The sequence below is a fragment of the Chionomys nivalis genome, chromosome 7, assembly GCF_950005125.1.
Source record: "Chionomys nivalis chromosome 7, mChiNiv1.1, whole genome shotgun sequence".
NCBI classification, from domain to species: domain Eukaryota; kingdom Metazoa; phylum Chordata; class Mammalia; order Rodentia; family Cricetidae; genus Chionomys; species Chionomys nivalis.
In genome coordinates, this window is record NC_080092.1 from 47,507,898 (window position 1) to 47,524,409 (window position 16,512).

At 42.4% G+C, this 16,512-nt stretch overlaps 1 protein-coding gene across 6 annotated transcripts in view; it reads right to left on the reverse strand.

The window, feature by feature from the left end:
• Dnah9 (dynein axonemal heavy chain 9) overlaps positions 1–16,512 on the reverse strand; it is a 341,979-nt gene that overhangs the window by 47,901 nt on the left and 277,566 nt on the right. For all 6 annotated transcript variants that reach the window (XM_057773503.1, XM_057773502.1, XM_057773504.1 and 3 more), the window contains 3 exons: positions 9,948–10,088; positions 5,089–5,259; positions 3,653–3,775 (listed from right to left, as the gene is read on the reverse strand). In XM_057773503.1, the coding sequence (XP_057629486.1) occupies positions 3,653–3,775; positions 5,089–5,259; positions 9,948–10,088 (435 nt within the window). The remainder of the gene's footprint in view (positions 1–3,652; positions 3,776–5,088; positions 5,260–9,947; positions 10,089–16,512) is intronic.

Sequence of the window (16,512 nt, forward strand, 5' to 3'; positions counted from 1 at the left end):
CACAAAAGCAGAGGGAAGCCAAGCCAAGGATGTATTCTGCGAAGGGAAGGAAGGAAAGAATCTATATATTAGCTTGCGGTAAGCTGTGGAAGGTGGAAGCCTTGGCTTCCTGATTGCTGGGACCGGAAAGACAGGCACAGCCAGTCATTCTCGGCAGCCCCATTGCTTTTGGTCATTCTTCACTTTTGTGAAGGAGGTCATAATGGGAAGAACACAGAGAAAGTCAACTGGATTTGGCCCAGTTGGGCAGTCCACTCTGGCCTTGAACTCACAGCGACCCATCCACCCGCCTCTGCCTCTGGAGTACTGGGTTTAAAGGTATGTGCCCCTACCACCTGGCAGGATTTTTTTTAAGAAGCTTCTTTCTGTATTACTGGTTATCTTTGACCTCCTGAACTCAAGAGATTCTTTCACTTCAGTGTTTGAACAGCTGGGGCCATTCAGGCAAATGCCACTTGCCTGGCTCGGAGACTTAACTTTCAACTGTATTTCATTTGAATGATTTTACAGCTAATTCAGAAACTCCAACTCACGTTAGTAATTAAAAAACTCATAGAGGGATGTTTGGAACAATTTGAGGGTATGAGTCAACAATTTCAACAATAGCATAAAATCTGAATACAAATATTTTGGAAGAAAGACTAACATTTGAGTGGAGTATACACGTGTAAAATATTCAACAGGTTTCAAAGACAGCATGAAAGCAAACTATCTCATTCATAATAGTTAGGGTTTGGGTATTAAATATCTAACAAAGACTCATTCTAAACAGTTTGGTTGTCACTTGTGGAACCACTGAGAGATGACAGACGCTCTAGGAGCCAAGGCCAGGTGACAAGAAGCTGGATGTGTCAAGGTACCAGCCCCTGGAGGGGCTAACGGCCTCTCTCCCTCTCTGTTTCTTTGTTTCTTGGCTGCCATGAGCTTTCCTCCATTCCATGATGCACTGTTTCACCACAGGCTCAAGAGCAGTGGGAATCCTGAGAACAGATGTGTGTGTCTTTAATCCCAGTAATCAGGAAGCCAAGGCAGAAGATTATGGGTTTAGGGCCAGCTTGGACTCTATAGTGAGACTCTTTCTTACAATAATAAATACATGTGTAAATTCCATAATGAAACCAATTACTTTGTATGCTAATGATAAATAAAAACAAGAAGGAACAAAGATGAAAGCAATGGGGCCAAGACACCATGGACAAAAACCTCTAAAATTATGAGCTAAACATATAGTTACTCGTTGTAAGTTTATTTTGCTTCTATGCTGGGGATGGAACCAAAAGCCTTGTCACTGTGTGCTAGAAGTTTGTGATTTATTTTTTACCTCATAGGAGCTCACAGTTAAGAGATGACATGAGTTTCACAAGAGACTCATAATTTTCAACAGTGTTAGGGCTCTTGAAGATTCTGGGGACTTTTAGAAATGGACTGACTACACCTTGCACTATGAGAGGGCCAAGAGCTTTTGGGAACAAGCAATGGAAGATCATGACCTGAAGGCGATGCGTCTGGCTGTCAACTTGATAAGCAGTAGAATGGGCATGGTGAATTTTGATTGCCAACTTGGTAGGATTTAAAGTCTCCACAGAAACAAGCCTCTTAGCATGCTCGTAAAGAAGTTTCTAGATTGGGTTATGTAAGGTGGGAAGACCTACCCTGAAGTTATATGGCGCCGTTCCATATGTAAAGTACTGGGCTAAATAAAAAATAGGAAGTGAGTGGAATACCAGCATTCATGTCCCTGTTTTCTAGACTGTGGGTGCCATATGACCAGTTGCCTCATGACTTTCCCACCATGACTGACTGTACACTCACACTGTGAGCCAACATAAACACTCAAGTTCATCTGTCAGGTGCTTGTGGTACCAACAAGGAAGGCAGCTAACGCAGTCCTGAAAGACGAAAGACCAGCTACCGATTCTCTAGAATGGAAGGTAGGAAAGTATTTTGAGCCACAGTAACATTAGCAGAATTAGCCTCGAATTTCCTAAGATGAGTCCTTTGATGTGGGCAGCATGTTTATAAATGATCACATTCTGCACATAAATCAGCTTGGATTAACCTTAATGGAATTAGGATGAGTGGATGGTCTAATCCGCAGAGGTTATATACTGTGCTTCTGTTCACATGACATCCCTGGGGTAATAAACATTCTGCAAATGGAAGAGAGATTGGTGGTTGGTTGGAACTAAGGACAGAAGGAGGGAGGAGATTGTTGAGGTTATGAACAACCAATTGGGATTCTTTCTAATGATGGGACTTTCTGAATTTTAATGGTAGTAATCATTTCAATCTATGCATTACCAATCTGGAAAAATATATTGGGAAAGAAATAAAAAAGCATTCCATTCACAACAGCAAGCCAAATCAATTCATAAAATGTCCAAGAACGCACATGATGAAGCTAATAAGCACAGGTACATACATCACACGCACATAAAAGAATGTGGGGACCCGTGAACTCAGAGGAAGCTTGGTGGATCATCTCAGTGTCAATTTCCTGGCTATGCTACTGTAGGACAGTACTCCGAGGATTAAACATTGTAAGAAACAGGTTATGAGGGATGTCTGTGAATCATTTCTTACAACTGCTTGTGGATACACAATTACCTTAAAAAACGGAGTACGAAATCTGGAGAAAGCTGATTCTCTCACTCCAGATGTGCACTTTTTCATGCTATTAAACATCTTTACAATGTGAGAACAAACATGGGAGATCACATGAAGGATTCATCCTAAAAACGTGCTATTTCATGTGTGCCCTTGGGTCTGGGCTAGAAAGCTGCCTACATAGCGTACACATGTGGCCCCTCTGCAGCTGGAAGTCACTTAGCTCTCATTTCCTGGCAGACAGCAGGTCTTTCTCTGAATGTGGACTCAGTCCCTACTGAAAAAACTACAGTTTGTGGTCTTTTCAACATCCATAAGATCCCAACTAGACTAATCTGCCCAGCATGGATTTATGTCCTGGATTTGCTATTTATAAGAGGTAGGACCTGTGTTTCTTGTTCCCAGGAACAAGCAAGACCCATCTGCCAGATGGACAAGAGGATGAAATAGTAGTGTGTATTCAATGAGCTCAATAGACACGAGCAACTCAAGTGCTATAGTTGCAGGGTGGAAAGTGTTCTCTGCTTGGGGTTTCATTTCAGACCAACAGAGATGCCTGGCAGAGCTCCAGTCCCTGCCTGATTCTGGAAGCGGTGGGACAGCATCTTCACCAGAGTCCCTGGGCTGGCCCGAGGAGCCCAGATTCCAGCCCTCAGCCTTGGCAGATGAAAGGCAGTTTAGTCCTAAAGAGAGAGCTCTCAGCCCAGAATATGCTTGTTTCTTCTCAGCAGGCTGGGGAAGATGGGGCTGTTGTGGTGGTACCAGCAGGGCTGGGGAGGATGGGGCTGTTGTGGTGGTACCAGCAGGCTGGGGAGGATGGACTGTTGTGGTGGTACCAGCAGGCTGGGGAGGATGGGCTGTTGTGGTGGTACCAGCAGACTGGGGAGGATGGGCTGTTGTGGTGGTACCAGTAAGGGAAGGGATGCACCTGACTTCAACACAACTCCATGGTCCAACTCTGAGAGAGCCACACTGATGTCATGAGGACACATATTTAAGTCAAACCTCGGAGAGAACTTGACTTTTACTGGGGGTTGGTACTGACCTTGATGGCCCCCCAGGCCTGATGGGAGAGGAACTCCATTGGGCTGGGGGTTCCCGTCTGGACTGGAGCTCGAAGCAGGAAATCTAGCTCTGTGGCGTTGACTTCCTGGTTCACGAGGAGAATCTGCAGTTTGGAGAAAAATAACACTGTGATTCTTCAGCTGTGGTCACGGAGGCTGGAGATCTTGGGGACTGTCACTCGGCATAATTACTGCTGCCTTTAGCTCAAGAGCTTGCCCATCAATTTTGGTTGTTTAAAGAGGGTGGATTGGAAGGGTATATTCATGCAAATTTCTTCTGTGTGCATCTGTTTTCAGCCCAAACACCAGCACGACTTAAATGCACACAGAGGATGACTATATATCTTGGTTAGCAAGTATTATATATCAATCATAAGTGCCATGGAGTATGTGCCTGCAATTTAATTGAGCAGATGACACATACAAACGACATGATTTGAGGCGAGTGTCAAAGCGACATATGAATATATGCAAAACAGAAATGCATATATAAATCAATAATGTGAAAGGGGCTTTGAAGTGGAGGACTGACTAGCAGGCGGAAGAAGGAAGAGATCAATCCAACCAAGATTTCTGTCTTGGGGTCTTGGGGAAGCTAAGAGGCAGAGATAATAAAACAGGAATGGTGAATTTTCCAGGGAAGGAAGATTGAAGGTACAGGGGCTTGGAGGGTCTTAGAGAGGCATGTGCTCAGAGCAGAAAGCCTCTGGCTTGGCTGTGGGTATGATTCACAGGGAGAGGTGGAATCCAGGTTTCTTTGTGAAGGTGGAGCTGTCTGGATCGTAGCTGGGAATAAAGAGGATGAGTGTGATACAAGAACGGGAGCGTGTACCCATGAACTCAGACACTGAAACATAAAAACTATATGACTTTTAGCATTGTAGGGGGTCTTGGGCTCATAGAGCCTGCGCTATACATTGGAAAATCCTGATTCTAAGTGGGAAGGAAGGTATGTACAAAGTAGCGATGTTTTAAGGCTTTTTGATGTTGGGATTAAGCAGCAGATCAAGGTCTCTTCCTGATGATGTGGTGACATAGGAAGTCCTAAGTTCCAAGCTCCAAGAACCAAAGTGGTTAGAACATCCCCAGATGTACCGTGGCTACAACCATAGAAAGCCCTGCTTGGTCAGAGCCAATTTGATAGACTAGGCGTGGTTTCTGGAGTACCATTTTGAGAAGGATTCCAGATTACCTAGTACCAGCAGGAAAAAGCTAAATGCTTGATTCAGGAAGTCTGCTCCAAGTGGGACAATGGCCAATTAAGAGTGTTTGCCATGGGCTGGCCAGCGGTGGGCTGGCACATGTGGACTGGCCAGGTAGAACTTGTTTGAGAAATGATATCAAATGAGGTTTCCTTAACGTTTACTGACTGGATGGTAAATACGACTTGAGGACACAGTTTTGAGTTGCTTTTTACCTGAAAGGTGAGCTGGGCAAGGTAGGTGAGCTTATCGCACTCGAAGAGGCCACGCGTTGTGTACTGGTACACCGAGAAGGTTATGCTGTCTATCAGATTGGCCACTCTCTCTTTGACACTTTCACCGGGAGCTGCCTTCTCCACAGCTTTCTGGAAGACAATGCTGAAGGCCTAGAAGAGAAGATGAATTATAGGCAATCTATAAAATCCCCTTTCCTGTGGAGACTATTATAATTTTCTAGTCTACTCATTGAGTGCTTTTCCCAGCATTCCTGCTAAGTGGAGATACTATTAGGATACCACCACGCTATAGAGGACTAGAGAGACGGCTCAGAGGTTAAGACCACTGACTGTTCTTCCAGGGGACCCAGGTTTGCATGGATGTTCACAACTATCTATAATTCTAATCCCATGGGATCTGACAGCCTCTGAAGGCACCAGACATCATGTTAGCTCTTAGTCCTTCCCAAAATGCATCTTGGAATTTAACTCTGTCCCGAGTTCTTAAGAGGGTGGATACTTATTTTGACTATGGTATTTGGAGGTGGGGACTTTGGGAGGTGAGGTCATCAACAGTAGGTTTTCTATGACTAAATTTTGGTAGCTTTATAGGGGAGAAAGAGTAGAACACAGAAGTATGCTTCCTGTACCAAGTGATGTCCTGTTCAGCTTCTGGACTCAGCCAACAAGCGGACTGTCAGCAGAGGTAGCCTCTAGACCTTGGACCAAGAACTATGTGCCTAAATAAACTTCTCATCTTTATGGCTTACCTAGACTGTGGTACTATCTTATTAGCAACACAAAATGGTTTCATAAATGTGCATATTGAATGTTGATGAGTGCAATCAATGAGAAACAAATGGGTTGTAGCCAAAGGACACGATCCAGGAAGTTTTTCTTGGATAATTACCTAAATACAAAGATGATACAGCCAACAATGACTATTTGAGTTAGTGATGCTACCTAATCTATGACATAATTCTTGGGGCATAGAGAACATGTTCCAGACAACTTCATTTTCTGAAGCTGACCCTGACACGTAGTAGGTAGTGAGAATTATTTTAGTTTGTGACTTTCCTTTTCTATCAGAATCTCAGAGGCCATGCTTGTTTCTATTAGCTGTGCATTCATTCTCAGAAGTCCTTGTAAGTACTTTTTGTCCCATTGTCTTTTCCTGCAGTGATAGGAACACAATTTCCTTTAAATTTCTTCTCTAAACCACAATAAGGGCATGGTATGAAAAAGAAATTTTGTGACCAATAACCTACCATTTTAAAATTGGTGATTTCTTAGAAAATAACTATTTGGGATGCCACATTGATATGGATATATCAAATAATGAAAGGGAATAAAAGCCAATATATTATAATTAGACTTAACTATCAGTTCAGCAGATCTGTTCTTTTCTCTCTTTTCCTTTTTGTGACTCTAAGAAGGAAAATAAAGCCCTTTAGTCTTTAGAGCATCAGTGTTAGGACCTCAGTGGAAGCCATTTATGTCTGAGCCTTGGTGTTCTTCGCTTAAGACTGTGAGATGAAGCTTGTTCTCTCTCTCTCTCTCTCTGATGAGGTGTTTCTTGTTAATGAAGCCCTCAGAGCTTTTTTTCCTTTGCTGATGACCTCAGCAAATCTTCTGCCCATACTTAACCTAACCTGATGTGAGGTTTACCTTCCCTTGGTACATTTTATTTTTTTTTTCTTTTTTTTTTTTTTATTCTTTTTTAATTAAAATTTCCAACTGCTCCCCGTTTCCCATTTCCCTCCCCTCCTCCCACACATTGCCCCCTCCCCCCACTCCCCTCCCCCATCCCCACTCCTATTCTCCTCCCCCCAGTCCATTCCCCCTCCCTCTTGATACTGAAGAGCAGTCCAAATTCCCTGCCCTACAGGAAGACCAAGGTCCTCCCACTTCCATCCAGGCCCAGGAAGGTGAGCATCCAAACAGGCTAAGCTCCCACAAAGCCAGTTCATGTATTAGGATCGAAACCTAGTGCCATTGTCCTTGGCTTCTCATCAGCCTTCATTGTCCGCCATGTTCAGAGAGTCCAGTTTCAACCCATGCTTATTCAGTCCCAGTCCAGCTGGCCTTGAAGAGCTCCCAAGAGATCATTTCCACTGTCACAGTGGGTGGGTGCACGCCTCGTGGTCCTGATTTCCTTGCTCATGTTCTCCCTCCTTCTGCTCCTCATTTGGACCTTAAGAGCTCAGACCGTTGCTCCAATTTGGGTCTCTCTCTCTCTCTCGATCTATCGCCAGTTGAAAGTTCCTGTGCCATTCTCCTTGGCCTCTCGTCAGCTCTCATTGTCCGCCACATTCCGAGAGTCCGGTAGGCCGCAAAGCCTCCCCTCAGAGCGAGTGCATAGAATGGACTGGCTAGCTTTCCCTGGGCCATTACTGCCTGTTTCTTCTAACATTCCATCCAAAGGGAGCGGTCAGTAAAGACCCTTGAGCCACGGAATTGGAGTAAGGTGATTCACAATCCAGGAAAATACCTAGAGAAATTTTAAATCCCAAGTACGCTTTGCCTTTCCCTCATACTGGGTGGATTTTGGCTGCTGGTTTCTCCTCCCTGTTGGTGTGTGAACAGCTCTGAGGCTGGGCCTGATCCTCACATTCCTAGCTTCCTCCAGAAGCTCTCTTCCCCACAGAGGGTTCTGTCACCAACCCTGGCTCTCCTTGAAGATCCCCAGCAGCCGTTCTTGAGCTTTTAGGGGCTAAAGCAGTTTTCTCACTAGTTTTTTTTTTTTTTTTCAAATTCTTCTCACTTATATGAAAATGATGAGCGCTCTGCGAGTAGGGCTGGCCCTTATACTTGTATTTCCCACAATCCACCCATGTCTTAGTAGGTGCCAGAAAACGCTGAGAGGAGGACTGTGGGCCATTAATGCCCGAGAGCTATTAGAAAAAGTTTAAGGAGTGCTCAGACAAGGGGTTAAACGTCAAATGCCTTAAGGATCATGGCACATAAGACCAAAAAGGAAAGGGTTGGGAATTCACCGCAGAAGACACATGAGCACCTAGGGAGAGCAGCCTTAGCTCCAGCAAATTCATACCCTGTGGGCAGTGAGAAGGCTGTTGCCAATCTTCCTAAGAAGCCAGAAACTAAAGTTATGTGAAGTCTCTTATTGACATTATTTCCTGAAGTGTAGAGATCAAACTAAGGGCTCCGTAAGTGCTAGGACTAGGTGCTAGGTTCAAATCTCTTTATTATAATTTCAATTATTTTTAAAGATTTATTTACTTAAGTTTTTGTCTGTATGGATGTTTTGCCTGCATGCATGTCTGTGCCCAGTACCCATGGAGTCCAGAAGAGTCTCTCTCTCCCTTTCCCCTCTCTGCCTTCTCCCTCCTTCTTCTCTCCATCTCTGTTGTTTATTTCTCAAGATGTTTTCAGCTACTTAATCATTATACATTGAAATGTGTTTTCAAAGATCCAGTGGGTCAGTAAACAACTGTCTTTGGTCATTCTTCACAACAATGTGAGAATCAAGTGTTTTCCTTTCTTTTTTTAGACAAATTCTACATACTAAACTGGCCCTGAATTTATGACCCCTGTGCCTCCACACCATGAGACTGGCATTACAGGTGGTCTAACATGCCATGTGACCTCTTCCCTTTTTGGAAGTCAAGTTTCAGAGCCTCCTGCCTCAGAAGCTATCACTGCACAACTTACAACATACTTCTGAGCACATATTCACAGGTTTCTGGTGAACTCTTCTTTCCAGAAAGCACCGCCGTGGAAGTTCCTGGTACTTACAGTGATTGTCAGCTACACCTCAACTAAGGACCGCATGCCATAGTTAGCTTATGCTCACTCTGATGCTGGCTTTTTACTATTTTGTAATTGTTTTGCATGTTCCTATGATAAGAATATAAACTTACGTTTCTTTTTAAAACCACAAAATACCATAAACACAGTTCATCCGAGCTGCAGAGACTCAAGGCTATAAGAAAGAGAATGGGAAATGGAGACATGCCATTGCCAATTAAATGAGCCTCAGGGATTGGAAGCCTGACAATTGCTCAGTTTCTTGTCACCAACCCTATACCTTGACCTTGGCTTCCACACGTTGATTTAACTGAGGCTATTTCATGTTCTTTTTGTGCACGCATGTTGCATTCTGAGGGAATGCTGATGCTTATGTCGCTGTCTGTCTGTCTCTATGCCCAATCTTTCTGCTTGTTGATTCAAATCTCTGTTCAGAACTTTACGCCCCACCCCCACGACATTTTAATGCCTCTTTAATTATGGTCGTTTGATGAATGCACTAGGGGATAAGCTGTACTTTCTGAGAGTCCCCAAAAATTTATAGCTTTTTATTTTTTCATGAGTAAGATAAGTTTAGTCAGCACTTAAAATGTGCTAAGAACTTCAGTTTTATGGGTATTTTAACAACCCTAAGTAGTAGCTTTGGGAATATTAGGATAATAAGAAAAGTAATTTAATGCTGGCCCATCCTAATTGCTAGAGTAGGTCTTTCATCAATAAAAACAATATACACTTTGGATCTCCTCCATTATGTTTTAGCTCTTCGGGGACAGAATAGCTTCTTAAACTTCCTCTGTTTCTTTGGTACCTTCTGCTACGTGCCGTCCAGTATTAATGGATATTCAATGTGCTTACTGAACAGATGAGGCCAAGATTCATTTGCAGCAGCATCCTTTCCTGTTAGAGTAAGTTATATAAGAGGTGGGGGTCTGTCACATAGGTCTAAAGTCAATGTAGGTGCTCCCTGGCTTCAGTCTTAAAGATCTGCCATCACTAATGGAGTATGTGGGTAAGTTCCCATGGTGCCCTAGGTTGGGAGTGTTCTTTTGCTATTATTATGATTATGGGGGAAAACCCAAGGTGAAAGTTACCTTGAGGGAGAACTGGTACATTGGGTGGATCTTGCTCAGGTCGTTCATTATGAAGTAGAGTAGAGATGCCCGGGCTGCTGCTGGCCGATAGTGCTCTCGGGCCTCATTGATTTTCACTTCAGTTGATTTGGCTTCCTGGACCTGGAAACACAAATAGTAGTTCATGCTTCAAACCAATCAGGACTTCAGGGAAGCAGCCTGGGCCTTCCATGTGAGGAGATACCTGTCTGCATACAGAGTGCAGTGAACTGTGGGGGGAGGGTTAAGTGGATAGATGCTCAAAAGTCACTATGATATTCCTTAGTAGAACCAAAGTGCAAAAGATTACACACTTCTAGTTTTCCATGACAGTGAAGGTATCATTTAAGGGTGACATACTTCCTTGAGCTGGGAATTATGAGAAACCATAAGCCCCATGTCTAATGGGATGATGTCTTGGAAAACCAAGAAGTGCATATCACTCTAAAGTAAAATGTGGTAGAAGTCCAGGAAGGAAGCACAGCATAATTTTCATTCTTGGGAGTGTGTGTGTGCGCACGTGTGTGTGTGTGTGATGCTGGGAGTTGGTTGCAGAGTCATGCACCTGTCAGAAAGTATTTCACCACTGAGCTACAAACTTTACCCTTTCCTTAATTTAAGTGGACACAGAGAATCTCCTTCAGTGGAATATTTTGTTCTCAGAGGAGTTCTTGTCTTGATAATAAGAAGAGATTTAAGTATCCAGAATATATATTTCTGTAAGATTGTGTCTCTGCACATGATCTTTAGCTTATTTTGTCCTTATATTCCATAATAGAATAAACCCATTGGTAACTACTCCAAAGTAGATAAACCTATTGGCAACTGGAGAGTCCATCACGAAAAAGCGATGATCACGATCCATGGTCTCAGATCAGATTATAAATTAGAGTTGGAAATTGTGGTGGTTTGAATGAGAATGGCCCCCATAGAAAGCAGCTCATATGTTTGAATACTTGATCCCTAGTTGATGGAACGGTTTAGGAAGGATTAGGAGGTGTGGTTTTGCTGGGCGAGCTGTGTCATTGACAGTGGGCCTTTTAGTTTCCAAAGTCCATGCTATTCTCAGATAGCTGTCTTTGCTATGTGCTTGCTGATCAAGAACTCAGCTCTTGGCTACTGCTCTAGCACAATACTGGTCAGCGGACACTGTGCTCCCCACCAGGTTAGACTCTCACCTCCTGGAACTGTGGGCCCCAAATTAAATGCTTTCTTTGATAAGTTGTGTTGGTTAGGGTATTTTATCATAGCAAAAGGAAAGTAAGAAAGAAAGACAGAAGTGGCTACCAGGAAGTGGGCTACTGCTGTGACAGGCTGGACCTTGCTGGTTTTTTGGAGGGATGTGGAAGACATCCCTCACATGGGACTTTGGACTAGGAACGTGGTTGAACACAGTGAATGGTGCTTACTGGGCCATTTTAATAGGAACACAGAAGACAGCACTGCTGAAAGCATAATAATCCTCTGTGGAGGCCCCAGCTCAAGAGACTTCAGAGGAGGAAGATATTAGTAACTGGACTAGAGACCACACTTGTGAGAGTTTGATGAAGAATGGGGCTTCTTTTTGCCCCGTACTAAGAATCTGCTTGACGCTAAATTAAAGAGTATGGGACAAATTTCATTGGCAACAGAGATTTCAAGTCAGCTGAATACTGACTCTGCCACTTGGTTTTTAGTAATCACCCTTATGAAGACTTAAAAAATAAAAGAGAGCAAGCAGGGCCAAAAGAAACACAACATGGTAATTTTGAAAAGAAAAAGAGCGCCGGGAGATTTAACGTTGGAGCCAATGCTTCTTCTGAAAGGATAAGAAGAGGTCTGATGTGAAATGGAATAAAGGGAGTGGTGCTCTCACTGCAAGGCCCAACCAATCCTGCAATTTGTAAAAAAGACATTGTGTGCACCAACAAATCAGAGTATGCAAGCGTCAATCAAGGAGCGAGGTGGGTTCTATCCCAAGTAGGCAGAAGAACTTGGCAGCATCAGCCATGTGGTTCTGGCTTTAAGAGTCATGAAGGAAATAAGAGTAAAGGGTGTAGGATCTTCTGTGGTTAACGAAAGCTGCAGAGGCCGAGTGTGAGGTTGGGAAGTCCTTGCACTGAGACCCAGAGTGGCCACAGCGTGGAGCTGTGGAAGTGAATTGCACTGGAGATGTGAGGATGTTGGAGGTGCCAGAGCCATGGGATACCTGCCAAGGACAGCTGCAGACAGGAGTGGAACCAGAAGAGAGAAGTGTCTTGTAGTCAGCAAAACTGGAAGGGAAGAGCCACAAAAGCCCTTTGACACTGGACATAGAACTACGGGGTTTTGAGTTTGCCCTGCTGGGTTTCAGTTTTGCTTTGGTCCAGGGTTTCATCAGTATGCTGCATTTCCTCTCTCTTGAAATATTAATATTTATCCTGTGTGTGCCACTGTGTGTTGGAAGCATGCAATTTGCTTTTTGATTTTACAGGGGATTATAGTTGAGAGATTGCCATGCGTCTCAGAAGAAAATTTTAACTTTGGACTTTTTAAAATTGTGAATGACTGTGGGGACTTTTGAAATTGGACCAGATGCATTTTGCATTATTATGATGTTTCATAAGCTTTGTGGGCTGGGTTAGAATGTGGTGGTTTGAATGAGAATGGCCTCCATAGGCTCATATATTTGAATTTTTGCTCCTGGTTAGTGGAAATTTTGAGATGTGGAGGTGCAATTTTGTTGGAGGTATGTCACTAGGGTGGTTTTTAAGGTCTCAGAAGTCCATGGGATTTTCCAGTAAACTCTCTCAGCTTTGTGTTTGTTGACTGGGGCATCACATATGACTGCCTACTTTCATGCTTCCTGCCAGGGTTGTTATGGATTCTAACCCTCTGGGACCACGAGCCCCAAATCAAATGCTTTCCTTTTATGTGTTGCTTTGGGCATGGTGTTTCATCGCAGCAACAGACAGTAACTAAGTAAGAACTGTTACCAAAGAACACAATTAGAAGACTTCTTCCATCCAGCACTTGGGAGGCTGAGGCAGGAAAATCACAAGATCAAGGCCAGCCTGGGCCAAACAGTTAGACTTTGTCTCAAAAACAAAGACCTCTCCTAAAATCCGCCCTTCCTCCCTACCCATGCCATAAAACAAAAGCAAAACCAAAAAAAAAAAAACCACAAAAAAACAAAACAAACAAACAAACAAAAACAAAACAAAAAGCAAAAGCAAAGAAACTTCACAAAGTTTAACACATCAAGAACTGAGGAGGATTAAACAACCTAACAACAACCATTAAATTAGTACACTTAGGAGCAGTAGATACTCAAGAAAGCCCAATGCAAAGATGTTTCAAAAAGGAGCAGGTTTTACCTGGGAAAGAATGGATAAGGATGTGTGAAAAGAACAGTTATTTAGATCAAATGGTGTATGAGTTAAATAGAATTGAAAATAGAACAAGGAAACTGGGAGAAAGAGTTCATAAAAATACAAAGATGGGAAATTGTGAACATTTATAGGAATTGGCATGTAGGAAGAGGAAATCTAAAGACATTTAACAGAAACATGTAGAGAATAAAGAAAATGAGGAGAGGCAATGTCTGAGGCTAAGAATTTCCCCAAATCAACAAAATATTGGAGCTTTCTTATTTGGAGGAAGTATATCCCTTTTAAGTATAATAAATAAGGATGTAGCCTCACTATATAGTGAAATTCAATGATGACAATAAAATATTAAAAGCAATCAGAAGGCATAAGGTGCCTATAAAAGAATAGTAATTAGACTGAAAACAGACTCTTAACAGCAATAACAACCCACAAGATCCATTATGAAAAAAGAACAAAAACTGCAAGAAAATGATGAAAATTAAGTACTTGAAAATTGTTTTGGAAGATGCTAGATATATTGCTTAATTTTATATCTCATTAAAACATATATATTAAAGTCACATTTAAAATGAAATAACATTTTATATGTAAACAAAAAATGTTAAAATGAAATATAGTGAACATCTTTCAAATCTTCAAAGTCTAAGAGAAGAAGAATAAAGAAAAAGGTCAATGAAGGAGCAATCTCACTCCAGTTAGAACTGCTACTACCTCTGACTAAGGATAGATAAAAGAGCCTTATGTAAACACATAAATACTAATTTCAAAATAAAACTTCGGAAAAAAAAAAGAGTTGGGATGGAATTACTCTGCACAGGTGAATAATGTTGATCCCAGAAGGCATAGGTCAACGTGAAAATCACAATACAAGGTATGGGATACCTCCCTTTTATTCAAAGATGCCTCTGAGATCCTTCAAACAATACAGGCTATTGCTATTGCCCATGTTACCACAACCATGAGGCAAGACCCTATTGCTGAAGATACCACACGCTAGCTGCAAGGACATAGAAATGTTAACACAAATATACAGAAAAATGTGTCCCTGATGGCTAGCTTGCACAGTATTGGAAAGTACTATGTGGCTGCTGGAGAGAAAAGGCATCAATGGTCTTACCTAGAATTTGACCCTGTGTGATGCAATGTTGACCTTCCAGGTCAGACATGTCTCCTCCTACAATCGTGGCATGACTGCAGTGGGGTAACTAACCACTTTCTGGTTGGATTTGACACCTGCTGTGTAGGAGCGTATTCATGCTTGCTACTTTAATCTTAATCAAAACCCATGGACAGAGAGGTTAAAGACTTAAAACCTGCTATTTCTATTTTGGTCAAAATAGCAAGATGCTTCCTAAATATTTATGTTTATACCCACCAACCTGGGCTGTTCTGGCCTTGGTGAGAGAAGCTTCTATCAGCACTGGCAGAGATACATGGATGGTCAACAGGCTGAGAAGAAGAGATGGAGTGCTCATCCCTAAACAACACATCTATATTATACACAAGGCTCAGAGGACATCACAGAAGAGGAAGCAGAAAGAATGTAAGTGCCAGAAGATGGGGACCATTGTGAAATGCTGTCCTCTGGACATGACACAGCTATCAGAATCATCAGATCACAGCAGCGGTGGTCACCTTCACAGGGGCTACAGAAGACCAAGCCAGCCTCATCTTGTGATAGATGGAGTAGATGCTCTCTAGGTTCCTCTCCTCCCTGAGGTGCTATTGGCAGTGGGATGGTTGCTTGGAAGACATGGACCACTACCAGGTTTCCCGTGTTCCTGCAAACAAAGCCACCCCCAGGAGCACACGGGCAGCTCTAATTGAACTTATTGGTTATCAAAATATAAAAGACATGAATTTGGAAGGGGTCTGATGGAATAGGAAGATTTGGGAGAAGTTTCAGGGCAAATGAGGGGTAGATATGTGTCTTTGTCACTGTTATATTGCTGTTAAGAGACACCATGACCAAGGAAACTCATGAAAGAAATCATTTGATTAAGGGCTTTCTTACGGTTTCAGAGGTTTAGTCCATTATCATCATGGTGGGAGCAGATGCCATGCAGGCAGGTACTGGAGCAGTAGCTGAGAGCTACATCTTGATCTCTAGGCAGATAGAGGGGTGTGGACTGGGCCTGGCATTTGGCTTTGGAAGCCTCAAAGACCACCCCTAGTGACATGTTTCCTCCAACAAGGCCATACATCCTAATCCTTAAAATCCTTTCAAATAGTGCCACTCTCTTGTGACTAAGCATTTAAATGTGTGAGTCTATGGGGGGTCATTCTTATTTAGACAACCACCATATGATCATATTTTAGTGTATACATGTATGAATTTCCCCAAAACAAAGGAAAAATTAAACAAAAAGTTTTAAGAAATAGTTCATTTTCTTAATGTCAATAAATCTTTTAAAGTTAAAGAACAGATGAACATTGTTGCAGAGATATAGAAGGGGAACTTTTATGTACTACTAATAGGAATGCAGAGTACTATAGCCAAGACTGGAACACTTGCAGTTCTGCAGGTGATCTTGGTTTGGTCACTTACACCTGTTTATAAAACTCCAGTTCCAGAGAATCTGGGATGGTCTTCTGTCTTCTGCAGGCACTAGGAACCCATATAGTACACTACATGCATACATACACTCATATACATAAAATAATAAATAAATGTTTTTAAAGTACCATACCCAATATGGAAAACAACAACAAACAAACAAACAAAAACAATAACAACAAAACTTCCCAATTCATCTATGAACTACCACTGGGCACATATCTAAAGAATGAAATCCATGTGTCAAGAGATAGTTTTCTACAAACAACATTCGCAATTCACAATAGCCAGGTTATAGAATAAACCAAGATGCCTGCTGACCTATGGATAAAGAAAAATCTGGTAGATACCCACAACAAAATACTATTCGGCTAAAAGTATGAGCTTCTGCTATTGGTATCAAAGTCAATGAAACTAGAAGCAACTGGGTTAGGTAAAAGAGGCCAGCCACAGAAGCCCGGCACTTTGTGTTTTCACTCATTTGAGAAGCTTGGAAAATGGATGACACGGAAGCTGAGAGAGGATTGGTGATCGCTAGAAGGAGGGCATGGTGAGGGAGTAACAAGAGAGGGGTTTGATAAGAGATACCCCTATATCTTATAGTTCTAGCATCCTATAGCCTAGAGTCTATAAGATCTAT